This window comes from Gossypium hirsutum, chromosome D02 (assembly GCF_007990345.1).
Source record: "Gossypium hirsutum isolate 1008001.06 chromosome D02, Gossypium_hirsutum_v2.1, whole genome shotgun sequence".
Taxonomy (NCBI): Eukaryota; Viridiplantae; Streptophyta; class Magnoliopsida; order Malvales; family Malvaceae; genus Gossypium; species Gossypium hirsutum.
In genome coordinates this window covers 3849274-3866926 of record NC_053438.1, presented here as the reverse complement: position 1 = coordinate 3866926, position 17653 = coordinate 3849274, and the positions used below count along the sequence as shown (strand labels likewise).

The following is a 17653-nucleotide window of genomic DNA, read 5'->3' as shown; positions in this document are numbered from 1 at the left end:
TCCCCAAAATATTAGCAAAAATGCCCCAAAAGCTCAAGAAACCTTTCGGTTTCCAGCCGCCTATCCTCGGAGGCGACTTCCTCGGCCATCCACGACATTGAAAACCTGAATATCGGTTAGTTTGTTATTCCCTTCTCCTTTTTATTTTGCTTTCGTATGTGTAAATATGAGAAAAATAAAATAAAAGTAGACTAAAAAATGAAGCAAAATTTAAAAAATGACAGTAGATGTAAACCTTTTGGGATTTTTCTATTGATTTTTGTTCTCTGAGTATTCGATTATCCATGTAACCATTACATTGTTATTTTCGTGGTTTTTATAGCTACGATTACACTGTTGATTTATGTTACTGTTTGCTATTTCTGTTTCTGTCTTTGCTTTTGTTTTTGTCTTCTTTGCAGGCGAGGTCAACAGACATTGAAGGGATAACCCTTGCCATTTTGGTGCAAGAGGTGTGCCAGAGGGGCAGACCTCGGGCTGAGGCACAGGCGGTGCGCCCGAGGGAGGGGTGCGACGCACATGGGGCTGATTAGGGCTTTCTGTTTCTTTTTTTGGTATTTGGGTTAGGTTTGGATTTAGGCCTTTTGGGCCATTATCATTATGGGTTTGTAATGGACCATTTATTTTTTTTATATTTGGATTGGTTTTGGTTTTGGCACTAGGCCCGGAAAATTGGGCTATTACAGTAAGCATTTAATTAACATATTAAATGCAATCTCTTAAACAAGAATTCCTAAACCAGCAAGGTTAAACCCTGAATTCATAGCAACCATGTACATTAAACATTGCTGTGCAGTGACTTGAGTATTACTTGAATTCCATGTTCTGGTTGAATGGTGATAACAGATATTGGTGAGTGGACATAAGCAGGGGAGAGGGAAATGGTATAGCGTTGAAGAATCATGGAGAGCGCAATCTTTGTTTCCATGGTTGCAAAGCTCATACCAACACAAGACCGAGGTCCAATTCCAAAGGGACAAAATGCAGCTGCATTGTATTTGGTAGCTTTGGCAATTCCTTCTGCGAACCTCTCTGGTTTAAAAAGATGCACATCGTCTCCCCATAGTTGAGGGTCATGTTGAGGTACAACATTTGCAACATAAAGATCTATATTAGCAGGTAACACTAGCTTTCCAATCTGAACTTCTCTTCCAACTTTTCTAATTAGGCCATTTGCTGGACCATATAATCTTAAAGTTTCATTAATGATCATGGTCATCTGTTTGTAGAATAGAAATATGTCAGATTACATCACATAATTTAATGTTGCTGTCACTATTCAAATCCATGGAAGACACTTACAATTTTGAGTTTGACAATGCCTTCAGAATGTGGATTTTGGTTACCAAATATGTCAATCACCTCTCTTCTTGCTTTCTCTTGCCAATCTCCATGGATTGCTAAAAGGAAGATTGTCCAAGCAAGTAAGGAATTAACAGTATCTTGTCCAGCAAGGCAGAATGTTTTGCACTCATCTACCAAGTCTCCCAATGAAAGCATGTTTTTGTCGTCCAAATCATGATAGGCATTTACATGTAATCCTAGAAAATCATTGCCAAAGCTATCAGCTCCTCCATTCACAACTCTGTCTTCTCTTTTCTTAATCATCTTCATCACACAACCCTGTATTTCATTTGCAAGTTCTTCTGACAAAAGAACATCAGCAGGTTCCCATAACTTGCTGTAAAAGGAAACCAAGGTTAGCTCTATATATGGAAAAAAAACCCCGAAATCCATGGGAATCAACAATTTTAAATTAGGGATAAATTAAGCTTAGAGGGAACACACCTGATCCAAGGAATTCTGGTCTTGAAAAGATTTCGGTTCGCAATTATTGCCAACTTGCTTAACATGTAAAAATTTTCTGCCCTTACTGTTACCAAAAGCTGTTCTCGATATCACTTCTGAAGTTAATAATCTAAATTCTTCAAACAGTTCAATCTCTTTGCCCACATAGCCTTTCCACTTTTCTAGCATTGTTTCAACGCTGGAAATTACTGCCGGTGTCATGTTCTGCACAAACAAGCCATCAACATGTAAGCAACAACATATGTAAGCAAGATTTAGAGAACTAATTCACATGTTACGAGTGTCTCACCTTTAAGCTTTCCCCATGAAAAGCATAATTCCCCAACTTCCGTTGCTTCACCCAGTTTTCACCCTCGACTGTCACAAGCCCGTTCCCTATTAGCTTGCTAATGAAAACTGTAGGCGCTTCCTTTTGGGAAAAGCTTTTTCACTATTTTTTAGAACCTCTTTGATTAGTTCAGGTTCTGAAATCACAAGTTCAGCTCGAACACCGTCCCAAGAAAGATAATTCTTCCCTGACCAAATAAAATAAACAAAAGGGTCAATCTTTTCTTAGAACTAGAATTTAGAAATCATAGTGAAAAACATGCATGGATCTCACCATATTTGTTGATCCAGGTGTAAATATGTGGCTGCACTCTAGGAAATATATCATGCCCCAAGGCCATAGGCTTGCTTAATGCTTCTTGTCTCATTTTGGCAACTTCTTTGTTGTTTCCATGGATGAATCTGTAAGGAGGTCCTCTGATTCCCTATGAATTCAGCATTTGCTGTGTACGGAGAGGTCTCCACAGGTAATCATAAAGGAACTTTACTAAAGCTGCGAAGAACAAAGAACATGGGACAAAATTACAAGCTTCATCAAGCCACTCATTTTGATTCTCTCAACTCTCTTTAGTATTTGGACTTATGACTTCCTTCATTCTTAATATAATTTCTATCAAGTTATGACTCCCAGAGCTTGTTTTGCTTTTAAATTGGACTGTAATGTAAAATTTCTATCAACTTATTATTAGTGTATGGGTAAACTATAAAAATAGTCTTTTTTGTTTGTCTTAGATTACAGTTTAGTCACTTATGTTTGAAATGTTACGTTTTAGTCACTTACGTTATCGTTTTTTTACGAAGAAGGCTCTCCGCCATTAAGCTCCGTTACTTCCCTAACGACAATCCTACATGGCAGTCCAAATATGTTTTAAATGCCAACTTTAATGTCCAACTGGGGTGAGAATAATTTTTTCGTCATAATTGAATTAAAAAAGGAGATGAACGGTTTTTCCTTTTCAGTTGAAGATGTAATTAATTTAAAATTTTCAATTAATTAAATTTATTTAATTAAAAACCTATTCTCGGTCTAGTTGGACATCCAAATTGGCAGTTAAAACTCATTTGAATTGCCATGTAGGATTGCCATTAGGGACGTAACAAAGCTCCAACGGTAGGGTGGCCACTTCATAACAAAACGATAACGTAAGTGACTAAAACATAACATTTCAAACATAAGTGAGTAAAATGTAATTTAAGACAAACAAAAATGATTAATTTTATAGTTTACGCTTAATTACAGCTGCAACAAGCGTAAGCGGACCAAAGTTGTATATGCCAGACAATACTGTGCTATCCTTTTGAAAAGGCTTAATATCTCTTTTGGTCCCATACTATAGCTACCTGTACTATTTTTTATCACATTGCTACCTGTACTATTTTTTTTTATCAATTTGACCCCCTTTATTTTAGTTCTATAATACCCGTTACTCCAACCCAAATTCATGTTAAAAAAAAACTAAACCAATCATTAACATGCTGCCACGTGTCAAAATATTCAAATTCACTTTAAAATTTTAAAATATTAAAAATATATATTAAAATTCAAAAGATTGATATTTTTTTAAAATCCCCCAAAAATATTAAAACTCAAAAAGTTATAAAAAAATATTAATCTATTTTTGAAAATTATTAAAAATTAATATTATAAGTATGCAAAACTTCAAAAAATTAAAAAAGATTCATAATTTTTTAAAAAACATTGTTTGTTTGGAAATTTAGGGGTTTTTTTTAGAAAATTTTAGAATCTTATGAAAATTTTTAAGAATTTTATGGTATTTTTACTAAAAATCAAAATTATTTAAAAAATATATAAAAATTCATAAAAATGGGGAAAAACCCCTAAAATTTCAAGAAATAGAAACCATAAAATTCTTAAATTTTTTCATAAAATTCTAAAACTTTCTAAAGATCTAAACTTCCTAACAAACATGTTTTTAAAAATTTTATGAAAAATTTAATTTAATTTTTTGGATGTTTCACATACTTATAATTTATTTTTCTTTATAATTTTAAAATTTTGATTATAATTGTTTATAATTTTCATAATTTTCTAAGTTTTAATATTTTTGAATTATTGGGAATTTTTTTTATAATTTTTAGATTATTAATATTTTTTAAATTTTCTAGTAATTTTTTTTACAATTTTTTGAATTATTTGAATTAAGATTAAAATTTCAAAATAAAAAAAAGTATAAAAATTAAAATGATTAAATTGGAGAACAGAATGGTGAGTCAGTTGGTCAAATAGTTGATTTTGAGAGGCCTTTTTGAAAGATTAAGTAGATATTTATTAATTACTTTTACTATTACTAAATTATTAATATATATATTTACTCATAAATTAAATAATTATCATTTATTCATTTATATTTTATTTTTATTTTAAATATTATATCAATTATTAATGATAGTTTAGTTATGAATAAGTGTTACGTACTACCTTAAGCATCCATTGGGTTAGGAATTTATGCCTTCTTTCTTTGCCATGTATTCAACTAGAGAGATAGTAATGTAAAATGCTATAATACTTTAATCTTATCATTTTATATTTTACTCATTTCATTTTAATATGTAAATATATATAATTCAATTAATAAGATAATTTTAAAGGATTAATATATATTTTAGTCTTTTATTTATTTATAGATTCAGTCTTGGGAGTTTTTTGAGAATACAGCCGCTCAAAATCCAAAATCGGATGGGGTTTGTTCACACTATTTTTTTTTGACAAAACGTGGTCGACTTGGGTTTTGAAAAATGAAAACGAATGTGGGAGTCGTCACCAATCCTTTTTTATGAGGTGTGATCAAGTCATCTCGAAAAGTGGTTGTTTTTAATAAACGATTTAATTTTATTAAAACAACAATTTTGGTCTACAAAATTCAAAAATCGGATTCGGGAGTCGGTTACGTATGAGGAAGGATTAGCACCCTCGTAACGCCCAAAATTGGTACCTAATTGATTAGTTAATGTCTTAGTGTCGATGATTGAAAACTTTAAAGAGATTTAAAATACAATCCTTTATTGAAAGGTTTGTATCAATCAAATTACTTGTTAAGACTCTCTCATTTCGGAGAGAGAAAATGTCACACCCAAATAGTTAGGGCATGATATTTCACCTCCTCAAAAAATGAGCTTGTCCAAAAAACTCATGCAATAAAGTTTAAAAGAATATTCAATTGTTTAAGTCAGATGAAGAAATCGCAACCCAATACATTAGGGCACAATTTCTCAAAATTCTAAACATTGAATATTGCCTTTATTATTTTTTAGAAAAATCATCATCTCGAGAAAACGTGTAATATCCAATGCGTTAGGACACAACGTATCAAATTCCCGATACGAGAATAAATGCCGAAACTTTACTTATTTAAAAGATATTTAGCCATCTTGGGTTAAAAATGGGTCATGCCCAGTAAGTTAGGACACGATCTTTTCTTAATTCCCGAGACCGTTTAAAACTTGAGTTTTAAAAGATTCGTGTATTTAGATTTATTGTGAAAATCAAAACCTAGTAAGTTAGGGTACGACCTTCTCGAATCTAAACACGAGATTTTGCTTATTCAAAAATCATAATTTATGCATCAAATAAAATTAATCTAACACGAAATAGTAGAAATAAAACACGGTGTCAATAAGCGAACAAAACAAAAATGAATACGATAATGTAGCATAAATAATACGAGTAATAGCAATGAAAATAAATTAGATAAAAAGGACAAATCAATGACATACAAAATAACAATGCACATAAGCAAATAAAATCAAAACATTCTTTCAAAATGATAATGAAAACGTAAATAAATAAATAAATAAAGAAGATGAATAAAATTATAAAAATGTAAAAAGATATATGTGTATATATATATGTGTATATAGAATTATAAAGTATATAAAAAAAAATAAGTATGTATGTATATATTCATAGAAGTAAAGTAAAAAACTATGTATATAAATATATATAGGCGTGTATATAAAAAAATATGAAAATATATAAGTACGTATGTATATATGAATAACTTATACAAAAGTATATACGTGTACATATATATATTATGAACATGTATATATATATTTATATATATATATTATTAGATTTGAAATAACAAAAGGGTATGAATGAATAGATAAATATAATAATAATAAGGTAAACAGTAATGAAAAACACAATGAAAATGATGGTAATATTAAAAATAATAGCAATGGTAAAAATAATGATAATACCATTGAAATTTATTAATTTAATAGCAAAAACAACAAAAGGGACTAATTTGAATTTAAAACAGAACTTCGGGGGAGAAATCCGTAAATAAATAAGGGGAAGGACTACTCTGAACATACTTATAATATGGGGGACCAAAATGGAAATATTTCCCTGTCATTCGAACGGCGCCGTTTCAGGGGACAGCATCTGTGCATGGTCTAAGGACCAATTTGAAACATAAGAAAAATTTAAGGTCGAAATCGAAAAATAAAATGCTACATTGAATGCGCCTAAAAAAATGGAAGGACTTATTGCGAAAATATCCCCTTTAACAAAAACGCGCGGATCCTCCTTGCCGGTTGGGTCATGCACGCGGGTAAGGGTAAAATGACGTCGTTTCGACGTCAATGTACACTGACGCAAAACAACGCTGTTTCATGCACTTATATAATCCACTTTTTTTAAAAAATTTCATTTCTGCCTCAAAAAAATAAAAAAAAAACTGAAAGAAACTCTCTCTCACACACAAACCCCCCCAAGAATCCAGCTTCGGCATTGCCGACGAACGGCCGCCGTCGTCGCCGTGGCCAGTGCTGACGATAAAAAAATGGGCTTTTCGGCCCCGTAAAAAAAACACACGAAGGCCAAGCCTTCTTAACCCCCAAAGGGTAGAACGGAGAGGATCTCCTACGCCCTCCTCGGCCCAACATCGGCGACAGAGAAGGGCCTCCGGCGACGGTCGCGGGATCCACTAGGTGAGCCCTTCCTTTCTTTCTTTTTTTTCTATTTATTTAGTATGCGAAAATAAAAAAAATAAACAAAAAGAAAAGAACAAAAATAGAAATTTCACTTCTGAAAATCAGTGTCCTGCTTTTTTTATTAATGTTTGTCAAAAGCCAAAGAAGAAGAAATACATCGATATTTCATGGTTTTTATAACTGATTTACAGAACTGTTAATTTATTCTTTTTTGTCTTTTTGCCATTTGTTTCTTCTGTTGGTTGCATTGATTTCTCTCTGCAGGTGTCAGGTGCGCGTGGAGAAGGCTGACGTGCTGCGGTGCGGCGACAGCAATGGCAGGCCAAGGTGCGGGGGCTGAAGAGGGTTAGGGTTTATTTTTTGCTGAAATGTTAAGATAATGGGCTAGGGTTAGTTTTGGGTTATTAGGTTTTAGTTTGGGTCATCTGATTGGGCTGAGGGTTGTTGGGTTTGTAACATTTGGACTGTTATTAATTTTTGTTGTGGTCTTATTGGGCTCCGGGCAAAAATGGGACACTACAGGGTTAAAAATATATATTTTTTCAAAAGGGCCATAGATCGGGATACTAGTGTTTGCAGCTATACGTTGTCAATATGGTGCAAAGGGAGGGCATTTTGTTTTCCACATATTTACACGCCTTTAATTGTAAGGCGTTGTACATACATCTCAGAGTATTCATCATGCTTGTTTAATTCTGTCGGCAAGGTCTTAAGCCTTTAGTGATTATTGATTTGGTTGAGTTGTGCACTGATGGAGATGGTAGCAATATTTTTCATTATGTTGTCGTATATATTGACATAGATGAATAAAATAATGGAGCATTATCTCTCTAAACTCTATTACCACCTACTTCGGCTGAAAATAATGTTTTTTTTACACATAAATTTCAGAATATAAGAAGTATAGAATGATTGAATTGTGGGTCAGTTGGTCAAATAGTCAGATTTGGGGGCCTTTTGAATGTTTAAGTAGATTTTACAATCTTAGGGCAGATATTGTTTATGATTTCTCTCAGATGAAGATATAGCAAACAAGAATCTAAGAATCGTGATGGAGGTAGCTATATCTACATAGGCGTTGGGGATAATTTGTAATTAGATATGTAATTTGCTAATAAAAGTGCACCCGGTTTGCGAAAGCCATTTCGAAATCGACTTTATATTTTAAAAAACAAAAATAGAATCGCCACCAATCACTTTCAGGAGGTGTGATCGGGTTACCTCGAAATTTGATCGTTTTAATAAGAGATTAAATTTGCTAAAGTAATGTTTTTCGGTCTACAAAATTTAGAAAATTGGTTCGAGAGTCGATTACGTACGAGGAAGGATTAGCACCCTCGTTATGCCTAAAATTAGTACCTAATTAATTACTTGATGTCTTTAGTATTGAAAAATTGAAATTTTGAAGAAAATTTAAAATACAATCCTTTATTAAGACATTACTTAACTAAATTAATTAGCACGAAAAGGGACTTATTTCTTGAATCTTCTACATCGTTCACACCATTCGGTATGCATAACATCTTGTTGTGGGAGAGTTTTTTTTTTTTTTTAATAAAAAGATACAGCATAGACAATTTAAGGATGTGATTTGTAAAACACGAAATTGTAAAGTAAGCATTTAATTAACATATTAAATGCAATCTCTTAAACAAGAATTCCTAAACCAGCAAGGTTAAACCCTGAATTCATAGCAACCATGTACATTAAACATTGCTGTGCAGTGACTTGAGTATTACTTGAATTCCATGTTCTGGTTGAATGGTGATAACAGATATTGGTGAGTGGACATAAGCAGGGGAGAGGGAAATGGTATAGCGTTGAAGAATCATGGAGAGCGCAATCTTTGTTTCCATGGTTGCAAAGCTCATACCAACACAAGACCGAGGTCCAATTCCAAAGGGACAAAATGCAGCTGCATTGTATTTGGTAGCTTTGGCAATTCCTTCTGCGAATCTCTCTGGTTTAAAAAGATGCACATCGTCTCCCCATAGTTGAGGGTCATGTTGAGGTACAACATTTGCAACATAAAGATCTATATTAGCAGGTAACACTAGCTTTCCAATCTGAACTTCTCTTCCAACTTTTCTCATTAGGCCATTTGCTGGACCATATAATCTTAAAGTTTCATTAATGATCATGGTCATCTGTTTGTAGAATAGAAATATGTCAGATTACATCACATAATTTAATGTTGCTGTCACTATTCAAATCCATGGAAGACGAGATATATATTGAATTGGTTTGATAGTTTACTTACAATTTTGAGTTTGACAATGCTTTCAGGATGTGGATTTTGGTTACCAAATATCTCAATCACCTCTCTTCTTGCTTTCTCTTGCCAATCTCCGTGGATTGCTAAAAGGAAGACTGTCCAAGCAAGTAAGGAATTAACAGTATCTTGTCCAGCGAGGTAGAATGTTTTGCACTCATCTACCAAATCTCCCAATGAAAGCATGTTTTTGTCGTCCAAATCATGATAGGCATTTACAAGTAATCCTAGAAAATCATTGCCAAAGCTATCAGCTTCTCCATTCACAACTCTGTCTTCTCTTTTCTTAATCATCTTCATCACACAACCCTGTATTTCATTTGCAAGTTCTTCTGACTCAAGAATATCAGCAGGTTTCCATAACTTGCTGTAAAAGGAAACCAAGGTTAGCTCTATATATGGAAAAAAAACCCCGAAATCCATGGGAATCAACAATTTAATTTTAGGGATAAGTTAAGCTTAGAGGGAACGTACCTGATCCAAGGAATTCTGGTCTTGAAAAGATTTCGGTGCAAAATTATTGCCAACTTGCTCAACATGTCAAAAATCTTCTGCCCTTCCAAGTAACTGCTACCAAAAGCTGTTCTCGATATAACTTCTGAAGTTAATAATCTAAATTCTTGAAACAGTTCAATCTCTTTGCCCACATAGCCTCTCCACATTTCTAGCATTGTTTCAACGCTGGCAATTACTGCCGGTGTCATGTTCTGCACAAACAATCCATCAACATGTAAGCAACAACATATGTAAGCAAGATTTGGAGAACTAATTCACATGTTACGAGTGTTTTACCTTTAAGCTTTCCCCATGAAAAGCATAATTCCCCAACTTCCGTTGCTTCACCCATTTTTCACCCTCGACTGTCACAAGCCCGTTCCCTACTAGCTTGCTAAGGAAAAGTGTAAGCTTCCTTTTGGGAAAAGCTTTTTCACTATTTTTTAGAACCTCTTTGATTAGTTCAGGTTCTGAAATCACAAGTTCAGCTCGAACACCGTCCCAAGAAAGATAATTCTTCCCTGACCAAATAAAATAAACAAAAGGGTCAATCTTTTCTTAGAACTAGAATTTAGAAATCATAGTGAAAAACATGCATGGATCTTACCATATTTGTTGATCCAGGTGTAAATATGTGGCTGCACTCTAGGAAATATATCATGCCTCAAGGCCATAGGCTTGCTTAATGCTTCTTGTCTCATTTTGGCAACTTCTTTGTTGTTGCCATGGATGAATCTGTAAGGCGGTCCTCTGATTCCCTGTGAATTCAGCATTTGCTGTATACGGAGAGGTCTCCACAGGTAATCATAAAGGAACTTTACTAAAGCTGCGAAGAACAAAGAACATAGGACAAGAATTACAAGCTTCATCAAGCCACTCATTTTGATTCTCTCAACTCTCTTTAGTGTTTGGACTTATGACTTCCTTTAATTCTTTGCATTCTATTATATCCCAGAGCTCGTTTTGCTTTTAAATTGGACCGTAATGTAAAATTTCTATCCACTTTCCCGTGACCCAATCTAAATTTATGTTTTAAAGAAAAAACAATAGCAATAGCAATCAATGACATGCTGTCACGTGTCAAAATATTTAAATTCACTTTAAAATTTTAAAATAGAGAAAAACTAAAAACTTTTTAAATTTAAAAAATTATAGTTTTATAAATTCCACAAAAATATTAAAACTCAAAAAGTTATGATTTTTTAAAATTTTAAAATATTCTAAGTTCTAATGTTTTTGGATTTGGGGAATTTTTTTATAATTTTTTTAAAATTTTAATATCTTTTTAACTTTAAGTATTTTCTAAATTTTTTACACGTGACAAGTGTCATTGATTGGTTTAATTTTTTAACAAAAAATAGATTGAAATAGCGGGATATATAGAATGAAAGTGTAGGGACTAAACTGAGAAAAATAGTACAAATATCAAAATGATAATTTAATTATACTACATTTCCCAGGGTATTAGGCCTTTAGTGGTTATTGATTTGGTTGACTTCTGATTATTAATAAAACTTGAATTTTTATATTTATGAAATGCAATTAGCCAACAATGGCTAGAAAACCAATAATCACGAAAGAACGATTGAAATTTCATATTAGAATTAAGTTAAAATATGCTATAGGTTTTTATTTTTATAAATTTAAATTTTAATTTCAAATAATTTTATACAATAAATATATTATCACTGATATTAACATATAATATTAAAAGAAATCATATTATTTTTGTTAATAAATTTAACAGATATTATTTGAATTAAGATTGAAATTTCAAAATACAAAAAGTATAAAAATTAAATATGATTGGTGATCAAATTATTGGTTTTGAGGGATGTTTTAAAAAATTAAAAAGATATTTATTAATTACTTTTATTAATAAGAAAATTTTAATATATACTTACTCCTAAATTAAATAATTATCATTTATTTATTTTTATTTTAAATATGGTTTAATGATTGTAATTCAAACTAGGTTTTGGACTTAAAACTTTTTAAATATTTTTGTCAATAACATCACGTGAGATGATGACTTCAAGTATTGTTTGAAAATAGAAAAAACTAAGATTTCAGTCATTAAATAAGAGTGTTTTGCCCTACACGACAATCACATATTTCGCCTTATAATAAAATAATGGCTAATGATGATGTTCTTTCAAGTTACAAAAGTTAATTGGACCTACAAAATTTTTATATTTATGGATTTTTTTAATGGGAGCCATTTACCACACGTCACCGCAAATGCAATCAGTCAACAATGGCTAAATGTTACGCAATACGTAACGTGACATTCACTTACTATTTTCATATAATATTTACAAAAAAAATCATGCTATTTTTGGTTATTGATTTAACTGGTATTATTTAAATTAAAACTGAAGTTTAGAATAAAAAAAGTAGAACGATTGAATTGTTGAGAGGCCTTTTGAATGTTTAAGTAGATTTTACAATCTTAGGGCACGTATTGTTTATGATGTTCTCTCAAACGAGGATATAGCAAACAAGAATCTTGAGGGAGGTAGCTATATCTACGTAGGCGCTGGGGGATGAAAGTGGGGTTTATAGCAGACTGCACTGGTAGGGTGATCGTTGAAGACCTAATTGAACTCGAGATGTGCTCTTAGTGATTTGATTGAGAAGGAAGCTTCGTGATTAGACGTTGCAAAGTGCTAGGGGATAGAAGAATTTTGTTATGGCTAATATTTCAAGAACGCTCAACGGGGGTTTAAGTGAGCTTTTTATTGTCCTTGAAACAAGAAATAAAGAGTAAAAAATTCGGTAAAAAATTTAAATTTTAGATTAAATGATTCAAGTTGCTTGAGTTAATCAAATTATTCGGATAAACTCAAATAAAAAATTAAATTTTTCGGTTTAACAATTCTTACTTGAGTTATTCGAAGATCCAAATAAGAAAAGATAAGATTACGTTATTTTGATAAATGTTTACTCATTAAGTTAAAAGGCAAAACCATTATATTGTTTATATAGTTAAATAATACTATACTTCGTCTACTAGTTAAATAATAGGTCCATGTAAACTCAATTTTGAGCATAAATAATAGTTCATTAACTTGGCTCGAAATTTGTTGACTTGATTCGAATCGAAAAATTTAAATTGAGTTCAGTTGCTAAAATAGGATTCATCAACTCGACTAACTCAAAAGTTTTTGACTCGACTCGATCGAATACTCACCCCTAGTTTTCATGTTGTAAAAAGTCAAGAGAATGGTTTATTTTGTGTTATTGGGACCTTGTTTTAAGCTAATGGAGCAAGGGATTTGAGGTTCTTGAATGACGATTGGAGTTTGGAGGTTATGTTGCTTCGTATCATTGTATGCTCAAATTCCTGTTTCTCTTGCTTTGGTTGCCTGTTGCTCTAGGTCATATTTTTGTTTCTCGATTTAGATGGCCAAACACTTGTTGTAGGTGATTGGTCGTCGTCCTCCTTGTTTTGCTCTATTTTTTAATGTCATCCTCTCTATTTAATAATCTCTTTTGGGGTCTTGTCTCTTTGTTCTGCTCTATTTTTTTGATGTCCTTCTCTTGATTTAAAAATCCTTTTTGGGGGCCTTGTTTGAGCTTTCGTGGCTCTTTTATTTATATATTTTTTTCCTCTTCGCACAAGCGAACCTTTGTTGAGGAGGACCGATGTGTTTTGACGCTAGTGTTCCTTTTTCTGTGAGTGTTTTACTGCAACTCCCAGATGGTGGATGGGTGGTGGTGCCTAAAGCCTCCATATGCTACTTTTCTTATTTTTCTGTTTATTTGTCAGATCCAAGACCTTTAATGATTTAGTCATTGTTTGAGTGTTGCTTTGGGAATGTCGCCGGTGGTTGATTTTGTTTGGTCTAAGGTGGCTCTAAGCCTCTGCTCTCTTACGGTGTCTTCTAGTGGGTGATTAAGGACGCTCGACTCTGTCTCGTGCTTCATTGTTTCTCTCCCTTTTTGTAAGTAGGGTCTTTAGTGGAAACGGAGGCATTCGGTATGAGGGATCATAAGCACTAATGTTTTCATTAGTGACTGACACCTCTGTGATTGATGATAATTCCTCCTCTTTTGGTCCTTGAAGTTTTCTTTGATGATGATGGTTTTCTCTGTCATTTGTATGACATCATGTTACTTAGGGCACATACACCATGCTTCTGTCTCCTCATTAGCTCAGATCGCAAACATATTCCCAAAAAGCCATCTTCCAATCAGATTTCAAGACTTAATTTTCAAACTCAAGCTAAGATCTACAACACCACCTTGAGTTTGAGGGGGATGTTAATGTGATATCCTGCATAAGTAATTCATACCATATCTTTCCTTATTTGTATCTAATTTAATAGCACAATTTGATATCATATTTTTCCTTATTTGTATCTAATTTAATAGCACAATTTCATATCATATCTTTCCTTATTCGTGTATCTAGTTTCTATTATAAATAGATTATCTAACCTAATGAAAATTAGGAAGTAATATTATTTCTTTCACACAGTAATTCTGTAACACCTTAGATACACTGAATGTCATCTCTTACAAGTGAATACACGAACCAACAATATTAAGCCCCTAGTTCTTAACAGCTATGCAGCGGCTCAAGTATTATTTGAATTCCATGTCGTGGTCGAATGGTGAGAATAGGTATTGGAGAGTGGACATAGGCAGGGGAAATGGTGATGGTGTAACGTTGTAGAATCATGGACAGAGCAATTTTGGTTTCTATGGTTGCAAGGGTCATACCAACACAAGATCGAGGTCCCAATCCAAAGGGGAAAAATGCAGCTGCGGTGTAATTGGTAGCTTTGGCAATCCCTTCGGCGAATCTCTCTGGTTTAAAATGATGAACATCATCCCCCCACAAGTGAGGGTCACGGTGAAGTCCAATATTTAAAGACAGAACATCTATATTAGCAGGCAAGACTAACTTTCCCAACTGTACTTCTCTTGCGACTGTTCTTGGCAGGCCATTTGACGGACCATACAATCTTAGAGTTTCATTGATGATCATGGTCATCTGTTTGGAAAATAGAAAAACATGTCAGATTACATCATGTTGATGGCAATTTGAATTTCCAGTTAGATAGTTTGCTTACTATTTTGAGTTTGGCAATGCCTTCGAGATGCGGATTTTGGTTACCAAATATGTCAATCACCTCTCTCCTTGCTTTCTCTTGCCAATCTCCATGGATTGCCAAATGCAAGACTATCCATGCAAGCAATGAATTGACAGTTTCTTGTCCAGCAAAGTAGATTGTTTTGCATTCACCTACCAAGTCTTCCAATGAAACCCTGTTTTTATCGTCCAAATCATTATAAGCATTTACTAGTAATCCCAGAAAATCATTGCCAAAGCTATCAGCTTCTCCACTCACAACTTTATCTTCTCTTTTCTTAATCATCTCCATCACATAATCTTGTATTCCTTTTTCGAGTTTTTCAGACTCTAGCATTTCAGCAGATTTCCATAACTTGCTGTATAAGCAAACAAAGGTCAGCTCTCTATATAAAAAAAAATTAAAGCCATAGGGATTAACTAAGGTTAGAGGGAACATACTTGATGAAAGGAATCTTAGTCTTGGAAATATTTTGACTCACGAGTATTATCAACTTGTTCAACATGGCAAAAATCTTCTCCCCTTCCAAGTAATTGCTACCAAAAGCTGTTCTTGAAATCACTTCCGAAGTCAATAGTCTAAATTCATTATACACTTCAATCTCTTTGCCTTCTTGGCCTTTCCACCTTTCTAGCATTATTTCAACACTAACAATTATTGCTGGAGTCATGTTCTGCCCAAACAACCCTCCAAAATTAAGTAGTAGCAACATAAGATTTAGTCAACAATATTTAAGTAGTAAAATCATAAAAAAGCTAATTTTTGCTTCAATTTAAAAAAAAAAGTCGAATTTGATTTTTAACATTTAAAAAAAAAAGTTGAATTATTATTATTTTAATGAAAATACTAATTGAAATGTTAAATTTTTATATATTGCAACCCTCTTAACAATTTACAGGTACTCCATGTTAATTTTTTTGAATATTTATGAACTTTTTTTCATATAGTTTTTGAATTTTAAATATTTTTATAATTTTTAAATTATTTGTTGGCGTAACATATAAAACAAATAACGTTATGTTAGCGTGAAGTATATGTGAACTATCACATGAGTTACCATGAGCATCTTAGTTTAAAAAAGTTTTAAACTGATTTGACTTTTTTTTAAAACATCAATGAACAAATTTAATTAATAGAATAATGATTAATGACGAAATCTATATATAATTAGAGGTACTCATGGGCCGGGCAGCCCGGCCATGCCTGAAGGTCCGTCCGAAATATGGGAGAGTTCGGGTAAAAATATAGGCCCGAAATATAGGCTTGGGCAAAAAAAGAGGCCCGTTTAGAAAAAGGCCCAGGCCTCGGGCACCACTTTTTTAGCTCAGTCCCTGGCCCGGCCCGGCCCGACTCGACCCGAATATAATAAATATTTTTAATTTTTAATTTTAAAATATTTTTAAAATACTTTTTTAATTTTAAAATATTTTTAAAATACTTTTTTAGTTTTTTATTTTTAAAATAAATTTTTGGTGTTTATTAAAAAATAGGTCGGGCCGGGCTTAGACAAAATTTTAAGCCTATATTTTAGGCCGAACCCGGCCCGGCCCATGAACACCTCTATGTATAATTCTTAAAAATTAATTAAAGCTAATTTATAGATTTGGAGGATTTACCTTTAGGCTTTCCCCATGAAAAGCATGATTGGCCAGCTTTCGATGCTTTGCCCATTTTTCTCCCTCAATGAACACAAGCCCATTTCCCAGTAGCTTCGCACCAACATCCGTAAGCTTCCTTTTCTGAAAAATGTTCTCACTATTTTTCATAACCTCTTTGATCAATTCAGGTTCTGAAATCACCACTTCAGCTCGAACGCCATTCCAATAAACAAAATTCTTCCCTAATCACACAACAAAAAACAAAAAGTGTCCATCTTTTTCTTAAAGCTAGATAAGCAGAAGTTATAATAAATCATGGTGAAAAAACAAGCGTCCACTTCACCATATGTATTGATCCAGGAATAAATATGCGGTTGTAATCTGGGAAATAAATCATCAGTCAACCCACAGCTTTGCTTAATGCTTCCTTTCTCTTCCTTTCTCATTTTGGTAACTTCTTTGTTGTTGCCATGGATGAATCTGTAAGGAGGTCCTTTGATTCCCTGTGAATTCATCATGTGCTGTATACGAAGAGGTACCCACAGGTAATGATAAAGGAACTTTGTTAAAGCTATGAGGAAGAAACACCATGGGACAAGAATCACAAGCTCCATCAAGCCACTCTTGTTTTCTTCTCTTACCACCGAATCCAGATATTTCATTTGTATTTATATATTATAATTTCCATATCCAACAAATACACTATTTTTTTTAAATTAAAAAAATTAATTAAATTAATGAAAGATGTAGATATTAAATATTATTTTTTAATGTCGTAATTATGCAGTGATTATTTAAGTATTATTGCCAAAATACAATCACTTCGCTTGTAACACACGTTGATTGTGACAAGTAAAAAATTGGGCAAATAACCTTTGTCCGATTGCAGCCCTGAAACATTATTATGAGGAACTTTACCAGGTGGGTCGGCTTTAAGATATTTATTTTTTAATTTAAATTTAATTTAATATTATATTACATTATGCGGTTGAAAAAAAATACAATAAAAAGTAATAAAAAAAGTAATAAAGTTTTAATTGAAATGATAAATATATTAAATTTATAGTATTTTAGGTTTAAATTTGTAA

At 32.7% G+C, this 17653-nt stretch overlaps 3 protein-coding genes across 3 annotated transcripts; all 3 read right to left on the bottom strand.

The window, feature by feature from the left end:
• Positions 1–778: 778 nt before the first annotated feature.
• Positions 779–2504, bottom strand: LOC107914213 (cytochrome P450 CYP749A22-like). Its single transcript, XM_016843040.2, has 5 exons — positions 2411–2504; positions 2254–2324; positions 1875–2013; positions 1303–1706; positions 779–1219 (listed from the first exon to the last, which is right to left on the bottom strand). The coding sequence occupies exons 1-5, from the start codon at positions 2502–2504 to the stop codon at positions 779–781; spliced, it is 1149 nt and encodes a 382-aa protein (XP_016698529.2).
• A 6050-nt stretch (positions 2505–8554) lies between these two features.
• Positions 8555–10926, bottom strand: LOC121214436 (cytochrome P450 CYP749A22). Its single transcript, XM_041088078.1, has 5 exons — positions 10473–10926; positions 10163–10386; positions 9845–10077; positions 9359–9737; positions 8555–9245 (listed from the first exon to the last, which is right to left on the bottom strand). The coding sequence occupies exons 1-5, from the start codon at positions 10744–10746 to the stop codon at positions 8805–8807; spliced, it is 1551 nt and encodes a 516-aa protein (XP_040944012.1). The 5' UTR covers positions 10747–10926; the 3' UTR covers positions 8555–8804.
• Positions 10927–14338: 3412 nt separating this feature from the next.
• LOC107913927 (cytochrome P450 CYP749A22) lies at positions 14339–17246 on the bottom strand. The gene is made up of 5 exons (XM_016842593.2): positions 16909–17246; positions 16584–16807; positions 15408–15640; positions 14947–15325; positions 14339–14867 (listed from the first exon to the last, which is right to left on the bottom strand). Exons 1-5 carry the CDS (start codon positions 17225–17227, stop codon positions 14430–14432), a joined length of 1593 nt encoding a protein of 530 aa, XP_016698082.2. The 5' UTR covers positions 17228–17246; the 3' UTR covers positions 14339–14429.
• Between the last annotated feature and the right edge of the window lie 407 nt (positions 17247–17653).